The sequence below is a fragment of the Protopterus annectens genome, chromosome 3.part0, assembly GCF_019279795.1.
Source record: "Protopterus annectens isolate FY-2018-M chromosome 3.part0, PAN1.0, whole genome shotgun sequence".
Taxonomy (NCBI): domain Eukaryota; kingdom Metazoa; phylum Chordata; order Ceratodontiformes; family Protopteridae; genus Protopterus; species Protopterus annectens.
The window spans coordinates 115,886,708-115,912,597 of record NC_056731.1 but is presented as its reverse complement, the minus strand read 5'-3'; the positions used below and the strand labels follow the sequence as shown (position 1 = coordinate 115,912,597).

The 25,890-nt window shown below is 39.9% G+C and overlaps 1 protein-coding gene across 2 annotated transcripts in view; it reads right to left on the bottom strand.

Moving 5' to 3' along the window:
- Positions 1 to 25,890, bottom strand: part of MRC1 (mannose receptor C-type 1) — a 1,874,292-nt gene that overhangs the window by 1,306,154 nt on the left and 542,248 nt on the right. For both annotated transcript variants that reach the window (XM_044064625.1, XM_044064626.1), the window contains exon 10: positions 2,500 to 2,615. In XM_044064625.1, the coding sequence (XP_043920560.1) occupies positions 2,500 to 2,615 (116 nt within the window). The remainder of the gene's footprint in view (positions 1 to 2,499; positions 2,616 to 25,890) is intronic.

Here is a 25,890-nt window from a genome sequence, read left to right as displayed (position 1 = left end):
AAGAAAACATATATGTATAATGCATAAAGATAATGAAAAATGTTTACAACTTTTTACTTTCTTTGATACAAGTTAAACTCTGATAATAAAATTAAGTTGCTTGATCTTTTCAGGAAATTTGATTTCTCATAGGTTCATAGGAGTTTACTAGGCTAAGCCTAGCTATGCATCACAGATTTCTGACAAGTTATGATACCCTTGAAGAGTGTAAGCAGCGGTTTGGGAGATGAACCACTTACAGGTTGCCTGTATCCATTAGAGACATAGGGGCCAAACCAGGGATGAATTACCTGTTCCCCATCAAATTGTCCAAGTTGCACTTGAATTGGGTTAGGGAGGAACTCTGCTTCAAATGGGTAGGGAGCTCTCACAGCTGAATAGAAATGCTAGGAAGGATATGCAATGGCGCAAATGCTAGAGTTAAGACCAGAACTAGGACATCAAAGGAGTTCAGATTTGAAAGATGAACCAGGCAGGGATGCTGCCTCTTCCCCTGTTATTTGCCATTTACCTGGAGACATTAGCAATAGCAATGAGGAACTCAGAAATAACAGTTTATATCTGGGAGGAAAGGCAAAGGGAGATTGTGATGATTTCTTGATAATTTTGAAAGTTCAAGTCAAAGACAGAGGAAAACTAAAGAATATGATAGGAGAACTCAGAAAAAGAAAAGGATATAAGGTTAATCAGGATAAGACACAAGAAATAACAACAAATATATCTCACAAAGAAAAAAACAGAGAATAGGAAGACAAGAAATGTGAAAAGCTGAGTTTAAATATCTAGTTATTTGGCTAAAAGAAACAGTAGAATAATCATTAATGCTAACATATGAGAAATCATACATAAAGATAAAACAGTAAATGGAGAAATGGAAACATGTAGTATTGGACTTAGATCAAAGGGTGCAGGTAACAAAACTATTTTTCTTGCCACAAATCTTATATCTGGATAAAGTATACTGCACATCCTCAAAAGAAAGATATATAAGACAGTTGGAACAAATATTAAAGAATTTTACTTGGGGAGGGAGACACCAAGAGTGGCTTGGGGATGGGTTTCAGCCTACCAGTAGAAAGGGGGGCTGGAATTACAAGATATAAGAGAATATTTAAAAGCATTTTAAGTGGATAAGATACTTAGAATAATAGATATACAGTACCAAGTGGACTGTAAAAGGGATATGGGGAGTATTTGCTCACTTAAAAGCTGGGGAAAATTTGTGGGAGATTCTGAAAAAAACCTCAGATAGATCAAGGGCAATTACCTGTATTGAGGCAGATGGGAAAGAAAGACTAGTAAGAGATTAATGCTAAAAAAAAAAAATTATGGAGGGATGAATTGCTACTGATATTACAGACAGGAATAGATAATGAGAGGAACACATTACTTTGGGGAGGGAATAAAAAAGAGAACTGAGGTGAGATCTCAGGCATAGATTTTGAAAGGAAGGTAGATAAAGAAATGGAAAAAGGTACAAGAGGAATTTGTACTGCCAAACAAAATGGAGTGCAAATATCAGGGAATACTAGTTAGGTGGAGAAAAGGTTACAGAAATACATGAGAAAGAGAATGATCCAAAAATAATGAAATCATTTAATAACAGAAGGTTGAAAGTTGGCAATGCACTGAGACTAATATCTACAGGACTACAAATAGTAAAAGCACAAAAAAATAAAATAGGGAGACAAATGAGAGGAAGCTGGGAGAAAAAGAGTTAGAGGAAGAAATATGGGTGGAAATAGTAAGATTGCCTAGATATGTTAACAAAGCTAGGACATTCAAAGGTGTTGCCTGGAAGTCTCTGCATAGGTATTTTTACATGCCAGTGAGGCTTAATAAAATATTTCCAATACAGAAAGTTGAATGCTTGTGATGCAAGAAAGGGAAAAGGGGTACCTAGTTGCATGTGTTCTATGACTGTGTCATTTAGATGGGTTTAAAGGCAACTTATGGATTCTGATGGAGAACCTTTATAATAAAGAGATAAAATAAAAAAAAAACAGCTATTTCAATGGGGAATGGGTTCACAAGTACAGGAAAGGGATAGAGCACTGGGGCAAACATAGTGTTAGCAGGGAAGAAAGAGATTACAAGGAGATGGAAGCAAGAATAGCCACCAGCTTTGAATCCCAGTGACAGTGAAGCTTCAGTCAGTTTAAAAGCTTGAGAAGCTGTATTACAAATCCTAGGTCAGTCCAAATCATCACCAATATGTTCTACTTCTTATATAGGCAGGGATAGATCCTAATGGTATGTGTCATAATTAGCACATCTCTCTGGTTACTAATCAGATGTTGATTCTGATGGTAATATAGTAAATCTCCATTTAACAGTTTATAAATGAATGGCAGATCTATACTTTTGTTCATGACCATTTTGCCAGTAGCAAAGTTTTTATTGTATTAACCATCCATTTCACTACTGAGGTTTTTATTTAATGCTGTAAGGAACATTGCAGAAGTGATACAAAATTAACATAAAGCAATGTAACAATACCTGTCTTCAACAGTGACCAGATAAGCCCCATCACTTCTGCATGTTTGATTTGCCTCAGCAAAGGTCTTGGCAGTGGACCCAATGAAGTAACAGTAGAATCCATGTCTCTTCCAACCCTTCATGAAAAGAAAAATATAAAAAAAAATAATTCTAAAACTGTTAGCAGCATCTACTGTTGAATACTGCAGGCACATTAGCAAATACAAGTAGAAATGATATTCCCCAGTACACAAAACAAACAGTGTTATCGCACTTGACAGTAAACTGTAGTGTAATATTTCATAGAAAATTGTTTTTGTATTAGAATAAGGCATAAAGACGAGGAAAATAGTGAAAATGAGAGAAAAGGCAATTGATGCACTTCATTTGTTTAGTCAGTTTCTTAGAAACACACCTATTTTAAATATGGCTCTTCTTTTCATGACAAATGCCTGCTATCTTCAGGCTGGTAGTTGATCTGTGGAAATGGTTAAAATACCACCTTAGCAATTGTAGCGTAAGTGAAAACTGCCCTGTAAGCCACATGACTGCATTGTCATTTTCCCACATAAATCCAATTACCCAAATGTATTTTAATTTAAAGAAACTTCCTGGAAAGAAATTCTGCACCTTCTATGCATGACTAGAATCTTCTCAATATAATACCTAATGGCGAAGCACCCATTGCCACCTGCAAAGCAAGAGACTTGTGACAATAGTGCAAAAAGAAGTTGTCACTATAATTCTAATCATGTGACTGTGCCAAAAAGGGCATCCTCTAATGATGGGGTACCACTCAACAAATATTTATGTCAAGGAAGTCTGTAAGCAGGCCTTCTTGCTTAAAATATTATATGTATTTATCCGTCATTTGATAAACAGTGTTAACAATGCTTTTTTTTTTTTCTTTTTGAAGGTCCTCCGTTGGTTTTAACTAAGCACATTTGTTACATAAAAATATGTATGTTCTTTCTTGTTAATAAATCATCTTATTTTTAGGTGTAATAGACTTTACAATTTCCCACAACAGGACATTATTACACTGCGCATTTGCTTCTGCATGTACGAACATTTTTAGGTCAAATATTACTTAAAACATTGACCGTTATACTTGTGATTTAATGAGCAGACATTTTAGAGTAGTTCCATTTGTGATACACTAAAGTCATCTTCATCTTATATAATTCACTTATGCAAAACTAGAAAATATTGCATTCCAAGGAAATGTATGTCAAATTATACAAAACTAAATATTCGTTTATGCTGGGAGGCAAGCTTTCTCTGCATCACCAGATAGAGAGGGAAGGCCTCTACATCCCCATTCTTTTTATATATCAGAAAAAATGGAAAAGGGGGGAAAACAAATATAAAAAAATAACTTATTTTTCACAGACTCCCACTCAATCCACACTAACAAAGTTCATTGTAACATACTGTAACACTGATTACTGCAGCCTAAGATTTTTTTTCTGGCAATATGCTAAGACTTACTGCAGCAGAACATGACAAACTGTACATTTTCCTTTCAGATTAGTTTGTGATTAAAAAAATACTATGTGATCTGGTGTAATGAGTTTCATACTACACTGATTTCTATAAAACAAGAGTAAATGTCTTTATGACGTCTGTGTGAAAGAGCTTGAGCTCCTCTGCATAAAAAGGAGCGATATAGCACAAATGAGAAAGTACAGTTGTGTAAGTAAACTTACCATAACAGTAGATTTTTGAATGATCACTGCTGCAGTAGCCTAACCTATATGAGTTATATTCTGCCAAGGATATAACAACTGGCCAGCTTCCAAAACTTCAGGGCACACTCTATGTGCCCAAACCGTTAGGCAGCCCTTCATAGCTTTCATACCCACTGAGAGATGAAGGCTAAGCCTTGAGAGGACATGTTAGGAGTAAACAATAAATATGTCCGCACCCTGGCAAAACAACAACTAAAAACTAAGGAGGTTGAGGGATGGGGGGGGGGTTGCTCCTGCAACAGTGATAATTTGAACATCATCTGTTATGGCAACTTTATTTTCAAAACTGTACTATGTTCACTGTATTGATCACTGCTGCAATACCATAAGCTATATGGGTAGAATACATTAGCTTACAACATTTGGAATGTGGCAGGGAAAGGGTCCAGGGACCCATGGATGATATTTCTAGCAAAGCCTGATCTAGACCTAGACAAGATAGTGCTTTGTAAACATATGTACAGGGGATCAAGCTGTTGCTTCTAAAATACTTCTAGAATCCAATGCTTTCCAAAAATAAATAGATAAAGTCAAGGCCCTGGTACAGTGAGCCTTGACTCTGCCTGGAATAGTTTTGTTGTGGTGGGCATAACAAAAAGTAATAGTATGACACAACCATTTTGAAATAGTCTGTTTTGACACAGGTTGTCCTTTTTTCTTACATTCACAAGAAATGAAAATGTATCAGAAGTTCTGAAAGATTTTTTTTCTGTCAGGATAGTACCTGAGCTGTTCATGGACATCCAGTGTATGGAGTATCATTTTTCCTTCATTTCTGGATTCTGGAAAAAGAAACAGAGATGGGTAGTTTGACTTAAGGTAAACTTGGATACCACTTTATGCATAAATGAATGACTACTTCTTAAGGAAACCCTATGTTTGTGGAAATGAGATAAGAATGACTCTCCATAATAGCTTTCAACTCAGATATGCTTCTTACAGAAGTCAGAGAAATCAGTAAAACAGTTTTCCATATTAAGAACCTCAAGTAAGCCTGATGAACTGGTTCAAATGGAGCAGCTTTTGTAACACAAAATTAAGATCCCAAGGAAAGGCCACTAGTTTTCTTGGAGGTCTGATATGCAAAACCCCTTTCAAAAATTATTTTCACATGTGAATGCATTGAAAAGAGGGGGACCCATGAGCAGACATGTTGAAATGACCAACAAATTAACCTTAATAGAGGAGTAAGAAAGGCCATACAATATTAACTCACACAAATATTGTAAAATCAGAGAAATATTAGCCCTGAATGGTCATGGATGTGCTGTTAGTACCAAGTAGAAAACCTTATCCACTTGCTAATATATGGTTTTCTAGTAGCAGGTTTTCCTGCCTCCATTAGTAGCTATTTCACATCCTCTGCAAACAGAATACCTTAAAGAAATTAAGAAGACCCTATCATGCAGGTAGTCAGTTGAACTTGATTGAAGTTGGGATATATCAAACACCTCTTCTTGTATGAGAAGATCCATTCTGTGAGAGGGCGTGTGGTGCTTGGCCATGGCCATTTCCAAAAGAAAGTAGAACTGTAATTGCCTGGGACAGAAGGGAGTCAAAATAATGATTTTGGGGGATTCCTTCTGAATTTTCAGAAGTACCCTGGGTATCAGTGGAACTGGTAGAAAAGCTGTCCAAGGAAAGGAAAAGGCATCCGTCTTCCAGGCCTCCTGTAGATAGAAGAGATCTCTAACTGGAAGACTAATAGAATGTTATATGGTCAGATATCAATTTGGATAAAGTGGCTTTACTACAAAGGTTAGTACTTCAGACAAAGGGGCTGGGAAGGGGTCCATATTCTGCTGAGTAGCCTAAATAGAAAACTTTTCAGAGGTGGTTCATGATATTGGACTGCAGGACCACAATAAAAAAACTCCCAGAATTCATGCATGTGTTTTGAATCTAGACTGCTGTTTAACCAGTCTGGATTCAGAAAGAAGGCAGGAGTCTACAGAAGCACCAGAAGTCTATGTGGTTACAACCACATAGACTGGAAGGGGATCGGACTGCAAGGTCTGCAGTCTGTGCATTCTTCAGGCACCAAGACACCGGAACAGGAAGCACACGCATTCCAGCGCAATCGGGTAGTGTGTGGACTTTTTTATTTAGCAGAAGCTGTGGACTGCAGAACAATTAATTCTGATTTAGTGTGTGGACTTTTTTATTTAACAGAAGCTGTGGACTGTAGAACAATTCAGTCCTATCAGAAGCGGTATCAGGTATTTATTCAGCAGCGAGAAATGCATTCTGTGAACTTTATTTTATTTAGCAGAAGCACACACGTTCCCATTCACTCCAGTCAGAAGCTGTATCAGCTATTTATTCAGCAGCGAGCAGTCCATTCTGTGAACTTTATTTTATTTAGCAGAAGCACACGCATTCCCTTTCACTCCAATCAGAAGCTGTGTCAGGTATTTATTCAGTAGTGAGTAATTTATTCTGTAAACTTTATTTTATTTAGCAGAAAGATTGTGGAGTGTGTGGGCTTTTTTATTTAGCAGATCAGAAGCTGTATCAGGTATTTATTCAGCAGCAAGCAATTCATTCTGTAAACTTTATTTTATTTAGCAGAAGGAGTATGTGGACTTTTTTATTTAGCAGAAGCTGTGGACTGTAGAACAATTGTGTGTGTGGACTTTTTTATTTAGCAGAAGCTGTGGAGTGTAGAACAATTTGGTGTGTGCGTGTGATGCCCCATTCGATATATACTGGTTGCTACAGAGAACTCAGGATACCTGGTGGTGGTCAGAGAATACCTCAGGCTTGAACCCTGTACCTTGGGTGCAGGTAGCAAGAGCCTGAATTTCCTAACCACCACCGTTAATGAAAATTTTGCAGATTTTTGCCTCATATTTGCGTTCTGTTCTGTTCTGTTCCTCATAAAATCTGTGGTTTCTGGATTTTTAATTCTTTAAATAGTTGGTGCAGTGGTGCAGTGGTAGCATTCTTGCCTCACAGCTAGAGGTTGCCTGGTTTGATTCTTGGCTGGGGTGCCTTCTGTGTGGAGTCTGCATGTCCTCCCTGCGTTTGTGAGGGTTTCCTCTGGGTGTTCTGGTGTCCTCCCGTGTTAGAAAGCCATGTGTCTGGAGTGTTTCTCCCTGGGCCTCTGCTGAAAATTGGCTTTTGTTCCAAGTCAGACTTTCCTGGTTAACAAATGTTAAGTAAATTAAAATGACAGGCATTTGAATTTCAGACTTCATATTCTTCACAAAGTACATGGTAACACAAAACCTTTTATTCTAGCAATCTTCTAAGTTTATATGGTGAATATTTGAAATTTGTCCCTATTTTTGGGACTGTATTCCCCCATTACTGGCTTCATCCAGGTTTTTTGTGCTAAGGTTGAGAGCTATGGTGAGAACTGAATTCACTGAATATGTTTGGGGGCTGTCTTTCCTCATTATTGGCTTTGTCCAGGTGTTTTGTGCTAAGAGGTTGACAGCTATGGTGAGAATTGAATTCACTAAATGGTAGCCATTTAAATTTCAGTCTTCCTCTCTTTCACAAAACAACTGATTTGGCATAGTGGTATGTTGCTCTGTTTTGCATAGGGTCCTGTGTTCAAGACTTGGCAGTGAAATGCATGGTGGTAAGACAGCATTTTATTCTAGCAACTTTCCAAGGTTATACAAGCAATGTTTAAAATGTGTCCCTGGTTATTGGGCTCCCCCCCCCAATACATTTTGTCTTTTTCCAGATTTCTTGTGCTGTAAAGTTGAGAGATACAGCTGAGTGTCGAGTAGATTTTACAAGGAGCTTGGAGCTGCAGGGGAAAAAAAGTTTAGTGCTGCTTCTGCTAAGTCTGCTCACATCATTAATAGCATAGCAGGTAGTCTACTTGCTTTTTATGCAGAAGGCTGTGGGTTCTACTCCCACAGTATGTAGATGCATTGTTGATACTGTACTGTGTTGTAAAGTGGGTGGATGCTGCAGTCCTTTTCTCAAAGATACCTAGTAACTATGAACATGTTATCAGTTTGCCATCCATTCCCTATTGCAATATTACTGGCTTATCATTTTTTAATGTAACATATGCAATTTATTCCTCAAGGGCAACAGGCACTTTATTTGTAAATGAAACAATGAAACATAAAGTTGTTTGCTAGCAGCAACCTCTTCATTAGTTACAGATCTCTTTAATGTGGAATTATTTAGATGACTTTTACTTCTTCAGAGATTGTGCATAATTACTGATACTGGTGGATTGTAGAAGTTTGAGTAGACTTTTATGATGGCAATATTCTGAATTGGGCAGTTTTGTCATTGGTGCATGCATTTTGTTTCATTGTTTACTGGAAAAATGTTCAAAACAATAAATATAAAACACCCTCTAACAACTGTACTGTATTATACAAGGAATATAATTTAATACAATCAGGAAGGTGTATCACAGAATACATGTATGTTTCGTGTGCAAGGGGGCCTATGATGTGAAAACCATCCAAACTTAATCTTTATCTGCTACTGGCAAAATGTATTTTCTTTGAATGTGGGTTTCAATGCTGTTTCAATGAACGTGAGATTCAAGGGCAGAGAAGTTTTAATGCTAAGTCTATTTTCATTGTGACACTGCATTGTTTTGTTTAGCAGATGTCTATTAGTGTTTGTGCTGTAAAATGCAAAATAAAACTTTCAAATGAAATCCAAATCATCGCAGAAGTAAAGCAGTATGCATATTACAGTGTTTATGGTAAATGGGGTGAAATAGCCAAGTAATGGGGCATTGAAATGGCTGGAGGGGGAGGCTTCATTTGACCATTATTTTGTGAGGGGAGAAGGGTGGCAAATTCAAAGACAGCCTCGGCTGAACTATACCTCTCAACTGTCCAGATTTTTGCAGAATGAATAGATTTTTGCTTCTTATTTTTGGTTTGTTCCTCATAAAATGTGTGGTTTTCAGGCAAATCATTTAGGAATGAAGTCACTAAATAATTACAGACATTGAGTTTTAGACTTCATAACCTTCAGAAAAATGCATGCTAAAGCAAGACCTGTTATTCTATCAACTGTCTTAAGTTTATACAAGAGCAATTTTTAGTACTGTTTTTATGTTCCTCCAATATATTTGGCCTTGTCCAGATTCACTGCATTAAAAGGTTAAGAGGTACGTGCAAATAAATTTCTTTATAAAATTAGGAATACCCAAACCTCTCAACTGTCCCTGATTTTGGCTCAAAATGTTGCTCTCCCCTAATTATCCCTCCGCAAAATGGCAATTTTGTAAAAAAACATGGAGGGTTTACAATTATAAATAACTGTAATGATCAGAGTTATAGATTATGTTTATTTCAGAAATGCATGTAGATTCTCTTATTTTGTCAGATGCTCACGTTAACAGTGCTAATATAAAAAAATGTCCCTTCTTTGACAAGTTCCCAGTTGTATTATGTAGCAATTTTCTATTTTTGCATCACATTTTTGGTCCGTTTTTCATAAAGTTGTGGTTTTCTGGCAAATTAGTGGCAAATCATTAAAGATTGAAGTTAGAAAATAATGACAGACATTAGAGTTTTAGATTTCACACCCTCCAGAAAATTCATACTAATGCAAGACCTGCTACTATTCTATTATCTTTCTAATTTTATAAGAGCAATATTTAAAAATTGTCCTTATTTTTGGGCCTTTGTCCCACTCTGTGTATGGCTTTGTCCAGATTTCTTGCTCTGAGGTTGAGAGGTATGATAAATGTGTCAGAGTCATCACCTTCAGCCAGAGACATTTCAAATTGTGACATACTTGTTGAAACCCACTCCCCCATGAAGTGACTCTGGATGTGTCCAAGCAAGGCAAAGAGCAGTTATGCAATGTAAGTGTGCAGAGTATTCCCCCATCCATGGTAGACACAAGTACTACAGTGGTTTTTCATCTGTCCTTGATTTTGCAGAATGTTCTGTTTTTTTGTCATATTTTTATACTGTTGATTTATGCTTCTTATTATTCAGAAAATGCATGCTGTTGCAGTGTCCTGTTGCTCTGTGTTTAAGTAGCAATGCTTTAATGACCATCAGGTAAGATTGTCTGAGATTGTAAGATGCAAGTAAGCTTTAATAAGCATGCTGTTAAAGAATTACCAACATTGAAAACCATTTTGTTGTTGCCATGCAGAGAACATTTGCATAACTAGATAACATATAAGCCTTAGGTATTGAAATGCATATGACAGTGTTTGTAATAAAGGACAGGATTACAGTATTTCCAGAAGCTCATTACATTTGTTGGAGACATGCAGTCATCTTTACAGGCTTTACCCATAAACTAAACAGAATGCCAATCCATCATGTGTGATCCATAACCTGTGCAGTAATCCTTTAAGCAATTTATCTTGAGCTTGTTTCTTGTTTGCTGTTCAATTTTTACTTTGATCATGTTTTCCCCATGAAACAAGTAGATAGTTGTTGTCAGGCAGCAGATCTTTTTTGAATAAGAAACATTTTTACAAGTGGGGGTATCACAGAGCCTGCTACTTTCAGCATGTTACTTGGTAATTTTATAAAGTTAAATATAAATTATAAATAGAACTGATTTGAGTTGAGTGCTGCTTGTTTTTTTTATACTTGATTTTGACTGGCATTCCAGTAATGTATTTAAAAAGTAATTTATTTTTTCATGCTTCACAACCTTTTTGTTTCTGTCTAGATATTAAGTAAGCTGTCATGTAGCCAATGCTTTGAAATATTTTTTTTCTTCTACACTTCATTTTGTCTTGATTGGTCTCTCGTAATGATGGTTTGGCACCCAGGGCAGTGTGTTTAATTAAAGTTCCAGTTGTTGTGGTTTTGAGCATAGCCCCACCCTTTTTCAGTTGGCCACACCCCTTCTCATTGATCCCACCCATTACACTGTCTCCTGCAGCCTCCCTTTGATTTGAAGTCACCAGCCGCCACTGAAACTTTTCCACATTTTACAAATCTTTCTATTAGAGGACCTATGTGAAGCAGTAATTAGGTTAAGAATTTCAGAAGGAAACAAAAGGTCCATGTTCACTAATGGGAAAGGAGAAACCATGCAGTCAAGTGAAGGGATCTAATGTCCAGATGAGACTGCCCAGGCACATGGGACAGCAGACGATGGTACTGAGGAAGAAGAAGGAGTCTTCTCTTCTGATGAGGCCACACAAGAGGAGGACACCAAACTTCACAGGGACAGAATTGTGCTATGAGAATTAACTTGGCTATTCACATTTAGCTTGCTGGAGGAATCTGGGTATGAGCAGAAATGGGGGGAATTTATATGGGAGACCTGGTGGCTGTATGTGGAAGATTGTGTCTATTGGGGGTTGTTCCTCCTGAGGGAAAGTGGAGAAAAAACAGTCACATTTGATGTTTAATGCTGAAGCAAATCGACTTGAAAAGGGTCTTTCTCAAACATTGGAAAATTTTGAGTGTTACAGAGTTTTTGATAGACCATTCTCATCCGAGCAAGATTTGTCTGCTCAAGTTGTTCGCTATCACATTGGAAGCCCCTGATAAATGCATTTCTGTCAGAAGATGATGTGATATTACAGCCCAGTCCCAAACCCTAATTACTTCTCTGCATGGGGACTATGATCAGGTTCCTCCTTCCTTGTTCATGTACTATACTACTACCTTCTTGTCTGAGTGAAAAATATTACACTTTAGGAGAACAAGTCCTGAAATCCCAGCAATGCTACTAGGACTGCTCTCATCTCCAAAACACTGACATACAATTTGGTGTCTTATGGAGTCCACATGCCTTAAATCATCCTGTCTGGATAATGCCCTACTCATTCCATTAAGACTGACCCAAAAGGGAAAAAACAGAAAACACAAGTTGATGTGGATTACCCTGTTGATCTGAAGGTAGATCTATTGGTGTTTCCAAAAAGACAATTCAAGATAAAATCTTATAGTCAACAAACACACTCATCCAGGCTTCAAAGAATAAAGTTCTATATTAATTTCTCAATGAGTCCATGGAAAATTATTTAATTATTTAGCTAGAAGCATTTTTGAATTTACTTAATTATTTTGCTAGAAGTATTCTTGAACTGTCTTTTTAGAAATACCAGCAGATCTACCATTAGATCAACAGGGTAACCCACACCAACTAACACTCTCTAACATGACACCTCTGGTTCATTTTTGTTATTCCTGGGGCCAAGCCCCCACAAGGACAGGAAACTGGGCTGGTTCACAAGGTAACTTCCTTACCAGTGGAGACCTATTTCCCCATCCCAGTAAAGATGTATCCTTAGAAATACTGGCAGTGGGGGTAGACTGAACAAAAAGGTCCTGCACTGAGATGGATACCATGGATTTGACCATTATAGTAGATGTTTAATGCAAACCTTTGAAAGCCTTATTGTATGCAACATGGGTTGTGTTGCTTGATTTAACTGTGACCTTAGATTCAGTTGTAAGACCCTCATGTTGAGCCTGGCACATAGAACCATCTGAATCAAAGCTGCCATAATTCCAATCACCATGAGCACTGCACCTGTCCTGGTTACCTGATTGTCTAATAGACTTAAAACTGCCTGAATAATGGCAGATATCCTGTCCAGTGGTATTCTGGCTTTCTGGCTCACTGTATCCAAGTGGTAGCCAATAAAGATTATGGACTGTGACAGGTCTACCTAAGATTTTGCTAAATTGACCATGACCCCCAAGACAGGTATAGGTGGAGCAAATATTGCCTTGGTGCATTATGTATTTCCATAAAAGGTGTAATGATGAGCCAGTTGTATAGGCAGGAAAAGAATCTTACTCTTATTAGATGCATGTGGGCTGTAAATGGAAGCATATATTTGGTTTACACCCAGGGGGGCTGTGCTGAAGCCAGATGTTAGGGGCTGAATTGATAATGACTGGCTCCCAACTAAAAGCATAGAGATCTCTTGGAAGACTTTGCTATTTTGACATGTACGTATGAATCCTGAAGATCCAAAGAACACATGCAGTCACCTGCCTCTAAGCTTTGTAAATTAGACCTCACGGTGTTCATCTGGAATAGCTCTTTCTTTATATACTGATTCAGAAAGCTGAGGTCAAATATCGGTCTGAGGTTGAGAGTTTTTCTGGGCATCAAGAAGAAGAAAGTATAATTTGGACCCTCTCTGGTCTGGTGGGACTTCTTGAATGGTCCTTTTCATTAGAAGGTTGTGCTGTGCTGCCCTTTTCTGATTGGGTAGTAATAGTGGCAGATGGAGGAGAGGTGTTTGCGCAGTCTTAAAAATGGTATAGAGTAGCCTCTGGCTAACACTTCCCTGACCATCTTGTCCTGCATGATGGCCAACTACAGGGATATATGTAAGGAAAAATGTCCCCCAACTGCCTGCAGTGCAGGACTGCTAGGCAACCCTTATGGCTTCATACTGGCAGAATCCTTGAAAGGATCCCCTGATCCCTTGCTCTTGTAGACCCCCTCTACCTCTAGGGCAGTGGTCAAAAACATTTTACTACCACAGGATCCACTGTTATATTGCTACTTCTGCTGGGACTTTTGGGAATTGCAAAGCTATGCTGTTTGCATTGTTTTTATTTTTTTGATACAACCTATTAGGGGTTGAAAACGTAATCCTAAGACCTGTGAGCATTTTGCTCTCTTGCTAATGCTGCAGCAGTTTGTTCTTAACCTTTTGCCCAAACAAAGGAATTCTGCCAAAAGGAGCATTGATAAAAGCCCACCTTGAAGTGTTTTGCAGTGTCCATAAGGTGTAACCAGGCCTATCAGTGTACCACAATGCCTGTGACAGCCACTCTAGCTGCTCCAGCCACTGCATTATGTAACAAGTGCATGGCCAGTAAATATATAAAGTTAATGGTTGCCAGTCGGGTTTCCACCTCTCTTCTCAGTTTGCCCATGAGCAAATGCTTCAGTATATCAATGGTTTTGTCTGCTAAATCCCTCTGAAACCTTATCATATGTGCCAATTAATTAATTGCTCAGATTGAAAAGGTACTTGATACATATTCCCACTTTCTGTGTCTATATGCCCACATTCTGAGAATGTCCAACATCTATGACTCTCTAATGGGAGGATGAATACCCTGAGTATCCTCATGGACATCACATGTGTCCACTGCTGACACCATTATTGAATCAACAAGTGGACCTGTGCTACAGTGCTGCCTATACTTAGGGGTCCACAGCACTCTGTCTTGTTTTCATGGGATTAGCTCATCTACATCTGGCTCTCACCAAACCACATGGATGGGCCTGTTGGGGTTGTGCTATCCAGGCCACTGAAGGCAAGGACCTACAAGCCTCTTGCAAGATTGTTTCATCTTGGAGAGGGCAACTGGCCAAAATTGTCTCTGCCTATTAACTTCAAGAATCTCAGCAAATGTGATGTCTTTAGGAGAGGAAAAGAAGTACTCTCCCCTTTGTTAAGTGTATCTTTGGAGGGAGACTCTAAAGTGGAGTTTAAGTGTTTCCTCTTGAACTGACACCATCTATGAAGGCTCAAGGGACTTATCCATGCCATCCTGAGGAGAAGGCATCCCAGAACTTGACAATCCTTGCTTATATGCTCCTTTGTCCTGTGAGGGTAAGACTGATGTGGCTGAAATTCTCAATTTCAATGGTGCCTGTGGGTGGAACAGATGAAGCTTGGATGTGTTCCTGCACAAAGATCACCTTGCATCTTATCTGCATCAATCCATTTACTGAGGTACTAAGGACCAAAGCCATCGGCACTGACTGCATAAACACTGATGTCAATAAATGGGCACCAGTGCCAACCATTGGTACCAATATTTCCTGCATCTAGGTTATGATGGTAGACTTTGGTGCCAAGGGGTCGAATGCCATTGATGTCAAGAATGGACCCAGTAAGGTATGGAGCAGTGTCAGCAATCCCTCAGGCCTAGTAGGGATTGGCATCAACAGAGTCAGAGCAGACACCTCCATTGATAGCATTGACATTGAAGAAAAATTATACGTTGGTGACAAGTACATCAGTACAGACTCTTTCTCCATTAACAGGACTCGTGGTGCCAAAACAAAGCCAGGGGAGGAACAGAAGTTCATAGGTTCATAGGTTGGTACTAGGCTATCAGCCCTAGGGCCCATACAAGCCTAACCATAACAATTCCCTGGCTATTTCTTCCCACACTATTTACTTCCCTGGACCCATGTCTAGCAGGGCAACTGATGTGATCCCTGGGGTGAATTTCCTTTCTCCCATCCAATCGTCAAGGTTCCTTTTGAAGAGGGCCAAAGAGGCACTCTGCTTGACATGTATGGGCAATCTATTCCAGAGTCTAGGGAGTCTCTGGGTCAGGAACTATCCCTCCAGCATGTTTTGTTTATTGTGATGATAAGGTTTAGATCCCTGGAGCATGTGGCTCTGAGGGATTAGGATTTCTTTAAGTGTAGCATGTCCAACAGCTCTGGGTTTGACATGGCCTTGTATGTTAAGCAGAGATCGCCTCTGAGTAGATGATATGCGACAGAGTATAGCTGGAGTTTTTTAAGGTGGTCAGCATAGGGCATCTGTTTTAGACTTGTGATTATTTTAGTGAGGTATTTCTGCGGCCTTTCCAGTTGTTGCAGATGTCTTGAGATGTACATAACAAATGGTGCATTGTATTCTATAATGGGTCTAATGAGAGATGAGTACACTGGGAAAATGACCTCCTTTTTTCTGGATGAAAAGCCCTTAGTGATGAGGTGTGGCACATAGAAGGATTTCCTGACTGTTGTGGTGATGTGGTTATCGAAGGTGAGACCACTGTCTACCTGTGTCCCTAAGTCTCTTATCACACTTTCTGTGTTTAGTGGACTGCCACCTATATGGTAATTCATGGATACATGTTTTTTTCCCAAGGGGATAACTATACATTTCTTGGCATTGAGCTTGAGCCCATGGCTCTGGCACCAAGCATCTGTTTCTGTAAGGCCCTTTTGTAGAGTATCCACATAATTTGGGGATTCAATAATGGCTCCCAGTTTGCCGTCATCTGTGAACTTTGTTAGCCAGAGTCCCTTAGTGTTGGCCTGTACTTCAGAGAAGTAGATGCCAAACAAGAATGGTCCCAGGACTGAACCCTGAGGTACTCCACTTGTCACTTGTCTGGAGCTGGATTTGGAGTCGGCTACTTTTACAGTGTAGGTTCTATCAGTAATCCAGTTAGCAACCCATTGGGTGACATAGGGATTAATGCCCAGCTTAGTACCTTTATCTATGATTCCAGAGTGGGGGATGGTGTCAAAGGCCTTGGCAAGGTCTAGATAGGCTGTGTGGACCACCTTACCCTTGTCCATGGCTCTGGAGACTGATTCAAAGAAGTCAATCAGGTTCAGAAGACAAGATCGGCCACTCACGAACCCAAACTGGGTGGGGTCCAGTGTTTGAAGGTTGCCAATGTCTTTGTTTATAAGTTCCATGATAATACGCTCCATGGCCTTGCAGATAAGGCTTGTCAGACTGATGGGATGGTAGTTTCTGGGATCCAAGGTGGATCCCCCCTTATGGAGTGGGATAACTGTAGCTCTGTGCCACTCAGTGGGCACGAAACCTGAGGTGAAGCTATGATTAAACATGACACTTAGGTGAGGTGCCAGTTCATATTGTAGTTCATGTAGTACACAGCCTGGGATGTCATCTGGTCCCATGGATGCTGTATTCTTAGCTTTGGAGAGTGCGTTTTTTACCTGTGTGGCAGTATAGGTGGTTTGGGGTTCTCCTTACACTGCCATGGACACAAAGGGCACCAAGGTGACACCATATTGAAGGTAAGCCTTCACAAATGCTGATGACATCTTGTCCCAATCTAGCTAAGTGGAACTCCAGAAAGACCCGGAAGAATTAAATGATGCAGCTGATGCTGGATGCAAGGATAAGAATTATGAAAGTTCCTACTCCAAGAAGAAGCTACCTCCTCTCCTCCTTGGAGGTGAATTATTAGTACTAGATGACTTGAGTTTTATTTCTGGGCAGAGTAGTCAACAAAGAAGGTCCCAGGCAATGTGAAATTACAGTCAGCCTAGACACCTATTCTGGAGAGAGTTTTTCATAAATGGATGTGTCAGAATCTGCGGCTTTCTCTTCTGTTTTTTCTCCTCGGGATAATCTGGCATGTCCTTATCTGTTTTTTTTTTTGTCTGTCGTTTTCTTTGATAACATCTGGATTAAGCAGTTCCTTAAGCACTAATTTATTCAATCTAACAGGGTACAAGAAATAAAACTTAAGCAAAGATTAGTCAATACCCAAATGACTTATCCCAAGACATATGCCACACATGTCCTGTGGATCTTGGGGAGGGATTTTACGACCTCACTGCCTGCACTTCTTAAACCCAAAAGTCTTGGTGTCTTTATCCATCTTGAGACTATGCTAACCGGGAAATATTTAATCCTTGCTGAAAATCTATATAAAATCACAAAACAACAGTCAAATTGCAGCCATCTAACTAGTTGTAAGTATTTACCCTCCAATGATTTTCAAATATATATTTCTTAAGACAGGGGATGGAGAGAATACAAGAGGTGAATAGTTTGATTAAAGGCAGAAAGCAATGTTTAGAACTGTAATAAAATGAAAGTCATGTAGTTACAATAGATTCATGTTGAAAGTTATGCAATTACCATAATGATAGATTTGTGTTGAAAGTTATATTATTTACTGTAATGATAGATTTGTGTTGAAAGTTATGTACTCACCATAATGACAGTCAGGTTGTCCTCTTCATCCTCCTCAACTGATAGGTCTTCAGATCCAATATCTGCCACTCTCAGACTTTTGGATTCAATGCTCAAGCTCCTCTCCTTACCCTTAATCCTCTCCATCACTCCATCACTTGAATACCTCAGACTGAGTCTGCCTGTCTACTCAGAAACATAGACACACAGACACACACAGACACACAGACACACAGAAACACACACACACGCACACACACACACACACACACACACACACACATATATATATATATATATATATATATATATATATATATATATATATATATATATATGTATGTATGTATAGATATGGGTTCACTTTTTAATCTCAAAATTCTGAAATACCGAATTTCAGAATATCGAGATCGTAAAGCCGAAACACCACAATCCCGAATGCCCATAACCGCGAAATTCAAAATCCCGACACTTACATCCACACACTCACATACACACAACTGCCTCCCACACACAAACAAAACTAACCTACACTAGAAATAAGCAGGGGGCCTTTGCCACCCTGCACCCCTCATGTGGGGGGCTGTGCCCCCCACACACCCCCACTTATACATTCTAACTCCGAGACCGCACAATCACACACACAAAGGCAACTCACATCCACACATTTCACAGCCCCTTGCACACACACATCACAACCAAAACACACACTAACATACACTACAGCACATAGCCTACACACTCATACAAACTTATCTGCACTTACATTCATTCATACACCACAACACCAGAAGCTTTGAACTTCAGGATTTCGAATTTCGCGCTTCTGGAGTCTCACGATTCCGAGCATTCAATATTAGAATCTCGCAAAACTGAAATTCGGTATTTCAGTTTTTCGAGATTCTAAAGGTAACCCATATATATATATATATATATATATATATATATATATATATATATATATATGTAGATATATATATATATATATATATATATATATATATATATATATATAAACACGCGGTGGTGGTGCTGCAGTAGCGTTGTCGCCTCACAGTAAGACGCTGTCCGGTTCGATTCTCAGCTAGAGCGTCTTCTGCGTGGAGACATGCGTGAATGGGCGTACCTTCATTGAAGGTTGTGCGTCAGGGCTGGTAACTCGGCACGTAAAAATCAACTACCAATCATTAGCGGACCAGAGTTCCGCTGTGGCAACCCCTAACCGGGAAAAGCCAAAAGACACAACAACAATATATATATATATATATATATATATATATATATATATATATATATATATATATATGTAACACAGACCATAGCTACAGCTCTGGCAGGATCAGTGCAGTCAAACCAGAACCAACTGAGAAAATAACAATTTGGTAGAGGGAGGTTAATTTAAAGAGTACAAAAAGAGACAACAAAGATTTATCATTATTTATTTTTTACTTAACATTTGTTGACCGGGAAAGTCCGACTTGGAACAAAGCCAATTTTCAGCAGATGTCCAGGGAGAAATGCTCTAGATGTATGCTTGTAACATGGGAGGAAACCAGAGCACCCAGAGGAAACCCACACAAACGCAGGGAAGACCTGCAGACTCTACACAGAAGGAACCCCAGCTGAGAATTGAACCGGAGAACTGCTTGCTGTGAGGTGACAACACTACCGCTGCACCACTGCACGTTATGGTAAGTACATAAGTTTTGTATCCAATGTTGTCTCTTTTGTCCATCCTCAAATAGTCCCCAGATACTAAAAACCTTGGGAGGTCTCATGGAAGGACCTAGAATGTAAATCCCACTTGTACTGGGATATAAATGTATGCACATTAGATCAAGCAAGTGCTGTGTAAATTTCATCAATAGGTACCTTTGAACAACAGGCTGCAGTAATAGAAACTGCTCTGGTAGAGTGGGCCTTGGGATTAACATTGAATGACAAACCTGTTTTCTCATAGGTATGCGCTGCTTAACATCTGGGATAGGTTTTATCTCACAGAACATTAAGTAATGTGGACATTAAGTGAACACCATATACTTTGTATTGTGTTTCGCTTAACATCCATCTGCAGAATGGCCGTTCGCATTTACGTCCACTTAGCACAGTATGGACATAATTGTAGTCAGACATTGTGTGGAAGGATATTAAGTTGCACATAGCAGTATACATGTGAGATATATTCTGATAGTCATCTGGAGAGAATCCCTTTTGAAACCCCTTTTCACAATTTAACTGAAGAAAAAGACACAAAAATCGGTCTGTCTTTCTAATAGCTTTAGTATGGTGCAAGTAGAATCTGAGCTGTTGATGAACACACCTCAGATGTAAAATGTATTCCCCCTTATTGGAAAACTATAGAGAAAAAACAAAAAGATTAATGGCTTGATTCAAAGAAAACTCCAAAGCTACCTTGGGAAGAAAGGTAGGGTTAGTCCTAAGTGATACTCTGTCTTTATGAAAAAAACAAGTAAGATGATTTGCAGGAGAGGGTGTGGAGTTCCAAGAGTCTTCAAACAACAGCTACCAGAAAAAACATCTTCGAAGGAAGGTATTTTAAGTGAACAGTAGCTGCAGGCTCAAAAGGAGGTCTTGTCAGTGCCTGAAGGAAAAATGGTAATGTCCCAAGGTGAAACAGGATCTGTTAAGAGAGGACAAAGAATAAAAGTTCTTATTAAAAGGGCTTTAGATAACTTCAAGGAAGCAACAGGCGTCTTTTTCCATGTGAAAATTTGAAATTGTAGCCCTTTGAACCATAGTGGTAGATTAACTTGCCCCATTATGAAAAAGGCCAGCTAGAAAATCTAAAATACCAGGGAGAAGGGCTGAAAACATGTCTATATCCCTGCCAGATGCCATATAGAGAATCTCTTCCATTTGCTTTTATACACTTTCCTAGTACAGGGTTTCTGTGAAGATGTCAGAATATGCACAAATTGAAATGAAAAACTGGACTGCCAGGCCATCACTGGAACTGGAAAAGCCATGCAGTTTACTTGAAGGCTGTATGACAGGATGAGGTCTGCCATACAGATAAAAGAGAAGGTCTGGAATGGGACTGAGGCCAAAGTTTGGAAAACCAAACATGTTGAGACCAAAATGGGTGCAATGAGGCTTACTTTTGCCTTGCCCCACATTGCTTTCTGCAGATACTTTGGTATGAGGAGGGTGGAAGGATATGCATACAGAAGCTGATTATCCACACCCAAGTCTCCATAGACAAGGTAAATTACTATGTCCTGGCCAGCTACACGTCACCTCTATGACCCACAAATCCCACAGCTCTTACCTAGACTTACAAGAGGTACTCAACATCCAACCAAATGCCCTATTCATGGGAGACTTTAACTACCCCTCTATAGACTTGGAAATGTATACTGCCTCTAACTCACATGCACAATGTTTCCTGGACTTTATCAGCATGAACACCCTGGACCAGATAGTGTACACTCCAACCAGATGATCAAACATACTGGACCTAGTATTCATCAGCATGGGAGATCATTACGCCCTCCCCTGTGTCATATACTCATTAGTGAGGTTGGACCACAAAGCTGTTCACTTTGAAATAAAAATCAACCCAGAAAACCCACCTAAACCTGCAACAATTAGGAATTATTGTAAAGCAAATTGCATCCTATTAAGCAATAGTTTGTCAAAATTAACAGTTCCCCAAACCCAGAGAACATAGCCACCTATGCAGAATTATTCATAAAAACCCTGTACAGATGTAAATGCCTGCATTGAGGTTAACATACCTACCAGAAGTAAGCCCAACTCTAACACCAAAATCAAACCCTACTGGTGGAATCCTTACCTTAACAGGGTACATAACAAAAGAAAAAAGTCATATCTGAGATTGGAAAGAGGAACTCTTGTAGGTACAAGAGCTCACTGATTCAACTAAGCAAGAAATTAGGAGGTCTAATAAAGTTCAACAAGGTTAATTACGAGGTCAGCCCAGGCTAAGGACAATCATGAGGCCTTCTTCATCTATGTCAGGAATCTTAAACGTAACACTCAGCAGTGTGTAGAACTGGTTATAAATAGCACAACCTTCACTGACCAGGGTGACATAGTGAATCTACTGGCTGATAAATTTACCTCTAACTTCACCCACCACTCTCCCCAACTCCCTGTGTGAAATCCCTTCTAGCATATACTTCCCCAGCTATCAAAAGGGAATAGGTCCTGGTGGTGCTCGCTAAAACATAAATTACTGCTTCAAAGGGCCAGACAATATCTCAGTATGCCTCCTAAATAGCCTAGATCTTGACCTAGCAAGGCCACTGGAGTCACTCTTCAACTACAGCCTCAAAACAGGTTATGTGCCAGGGAATGGAGGGCCACAATGGTCATCCCTGTTCATAAGGGTGGACAATCACCTGACCATGGGAACTATAGACCCATCAGTCTGACAAGTCTAATATACAAAGCCATGGAACAAATTATCATGGGAATGAAAAACAAGGTCATTGGCAACATACAGACACTGGACCTATCCCAGTTTGGCTTTGTTAAGGGAAAACCTTACATACTCAACCTGGCAGAGTTCTTCAAGAGGGTTAACAAGGCTATGGATGATGGGAAGATGGTGCATACTACCTACCTTGACCTAGCCAAGGCATTCAATACAACATCCCACTCAAAGGTATTATTGACAAACTTTCAAAACTAGGCAAAAATCACTACATATCTCACTGGATTTCTGGCTAGCTCACAGCTAGGACCCAAGAAATCAGCATCGGTGAGACCACCTCCACCAGGAGTCTGGTCACTGCCAGAGTACCCCGGGGCTCTGAGTTGGGCCCACTCCTGTCTAGCATTAACTTCTCAGAGGTTTAGGCTAATGTCAAAGGCCTTTGGCTCACCAAGTTCACAGATGACTGTAAACTGGGAGCTATCACAGATTATTCTCTTGATACTGGCATCCTACAAGAGCGTCTAATACAAACAAATGATTGGAGCCTAAGCCATGGATTAAAACTCAACATGAATAAATGTAGTACCTTTGGGAAATTGTCCAACAAGCTAATTATTCCATCGATAAAACATCCCTAAGAGTTGACCTGGTAGTTAGGCATCTGGGAACATATGTACAGAGTAATCTTGGCTTTGATGAACATGTAACCAAGACAGTAAGAAAATCATTCTATAACACCCAGCTCATAAGCAAGGTTATGACATCCAGATCTAAGGAAGTTATAGTATCACTCTATTCAGCTCTTATCAGACCCATCAATGAGTACAATGCCCCCTTTAGCATTTACCTAACCAGGCACTTGCAGCAGTTGGAATGCCCTCAGAGGTTCCTCACCAGGAGAATCCAGGGTATGAATATCCTGTCCTAAACAGATTGCCTTAAGGCCTTATCTCTGTACTCAGTCTACTACAGGTTACTGAGTGGTGATCTATGCCTGGCATATAAGTCAAACTCAGATCCAGCTCTTATGGAGCTCTTGCATATCCGCAAAACAAACTGCTCTAGAAACACTAGATCCATGGACCTGAACTTTGCCTGCAACATAAATAGAACATGCTGGAAAGGCCAATACATGTCTCAAAGAATCCCTGCACTGTGGAATAAGCTCCCCATCCATATGAAGCAGTTCATCCCTGGATCTATTCAAACAAAACCTTGATCACTGGATGGAAAATCACAGATTCACCCCTGGTCTGGTCTCCATATTGCTGATGGACAGAACTTGACAGTAAGTAAATTAATCCCCAACTAACAAAACCCCCCAACATAACCCTTAGCTACCTCCTATTAACATACCACACTGTGTATGCATCCAAGGCAGTCTGGGATAAAACTGGGTTGGGTGGCATGGCTATGCTTATAAGGACCCTGGTGGTTATTAGTCTAGTATAAACCTATGAACCTATGAAGACCCAGGGGCAAAGAAGCATTCCATGGGGACTCCCCCTCCTGGGGTACCGAGGCAAAATAGCTGCTGCACTTGGTACTGGAGAGAGTGGGGAATAGGTCACAGCAAGGGTGGTCCCAGTGGCTGAAAATTCAATCTGCCACTACTTGATTGAGAGACCAAATGTGAGGGAGAAGAATGGAACTGCTCAGATTGTCCACAAACACATTGGATTTGCCTGGGATATGTAGTGAGAAGGCATCACCCACTGCTAAACCCTCATGGCTTCATGGTACAGAGGGTAACAGCATGTTTCCCCCTTGCTTACTTATGTACCAAACCACTGACATATTGTCTGTTTGAATTAATATCACAACCATGGAAAGATAGTCCTGAAAAGCCTGCAATGCCAGCTGGACTGCCCTCCTCTCCAGGGCACTGATGTGAAGACTGGCCTCTATGGAGAACTACATGCCTTAAACTATCTTTCTCATAAAATGACCCCTTCCAACCCCACCACAACTAGGAAGTGACCATGGTCACTGTAGCTTGGGAGTCAGTTAAGTAAATGAGCAACCTTGTGAGACCTAGGGAAGGTCTAACTACCACTGAATATACTGTCTGCAAATGATGGCCAGACAAATGGGAAAGCGCATCTGTTGAAACAACATTGACCACTGGACTACCAGAGTCCACTGCAAAACCCTCTGGCAAAATCTGTCTTGAGAAACTAGGGTGACTGAAACAGCTATTGACCCTAGGCATCATAATATCCACCTGGCCAGACATTTGTGATGAGAGAGAATTCTCGATTCTGGCAATCTGGCTATCTGTAAGGTGGTATCCAGATGGGTCCCAATGAACCCTATTGCATTGACAGGATGTAATTTCAATTTTTCAAAATGGGAGCAAAACTGGAACAAGGAGTGTCTGGCCTGAAGTAAGAGATTCCTGGAGGGAACAATCGGGAGCAGTTGCCCAGATATGGGAATACATAGAACCCTTGCAGTCTGAGGTGAGTTGTGATCACTGTCATGCATTTGCTTAAACACCCAGGTGGCTGTCAAAGTGCAGGGTTCTGAACTGGAAATGACTGTCCCCTAGCTGAAAGTGAAGGAACCTTCTGGAGCACGTGTCTATCTTGATATTGTAGTAAGCATCTTGTAGATCTATTGAGCACATCCAGTCATCTTTCCTTAACAATATTAGGATGCAATGAACTGGGACTATCCAGAACTTTGTCTGCTTCACATACTTGTTTAAGTGACTGAGGTCCAAGATGGGTCTGAAGTCCCCATTCTTCTTTTGCACAAAAACAAATTTTGAATAGACTCTTGATCCTTGCTAGTCTGGTGGGACTTCCTGGACCACTCACTTGTCTAGTATCCTTTTTATCTCTTGTGCTGCAGGCTACCTCTGTGGGGGTGAAACATCAGGAAGTCTTTTTGAATTGGGGGGGATCCAAAAGGAAAGGAATTGAGTAGCCCCCGGTTATGATTCCCAGCACCCATGAATCTTGAGTGATGGCTGTCCAGGCTAATGTGCACAGAGACAAGTGCCTCCAGACTGTCTGCAGAGTGCAGCATTTAGGCAACCCTTCAAGAGAACTTAAAGGGTCTATCTGAAAAGGGAACCAAAAATCCTTCATTCCATGGACCACATCTACCAGCAGGAGTGAAATCCATTATGATTATTCCCCCCTCTGTTTCTTGTGGGGGGTGGTCTATCTCTAGAAGTATCATGAGCAAAGCCTGCACTGTTATAGAATCACAGCTTCTTGTCCCCTTTCTAATTCCTGAAGAAGGTCTGTTTGAGGATAGTAAATCATATTCCAACAGCAGACAAGGTCTTTGCAACTGGCTTGCCTCTAGATAGCACCTGTTTCACCTTAAATCCAAAGAGAATCAACCCCATCATAGTAAGTATTGATGAAGGACATTTTAAAATGTTCCTTTTAGTTGCAGAGATCCATCCAGGCATGATGGTATACAGCTATAACAGTGCTCACTGCTGTCAAAGTGCCATCAGCTATGTTAGAAATAAAGCACATGGGCACTTCTGGAAAAGATTGTAATGATGATAGCTGTGTATCCACTGATTTTCCATCTTTCACAACTAAGGACCCTGAGAGAGACTTGGAGAGCTCCATTGTCAAGTCTATCTGAAAGCATTTTACATGAGCCAG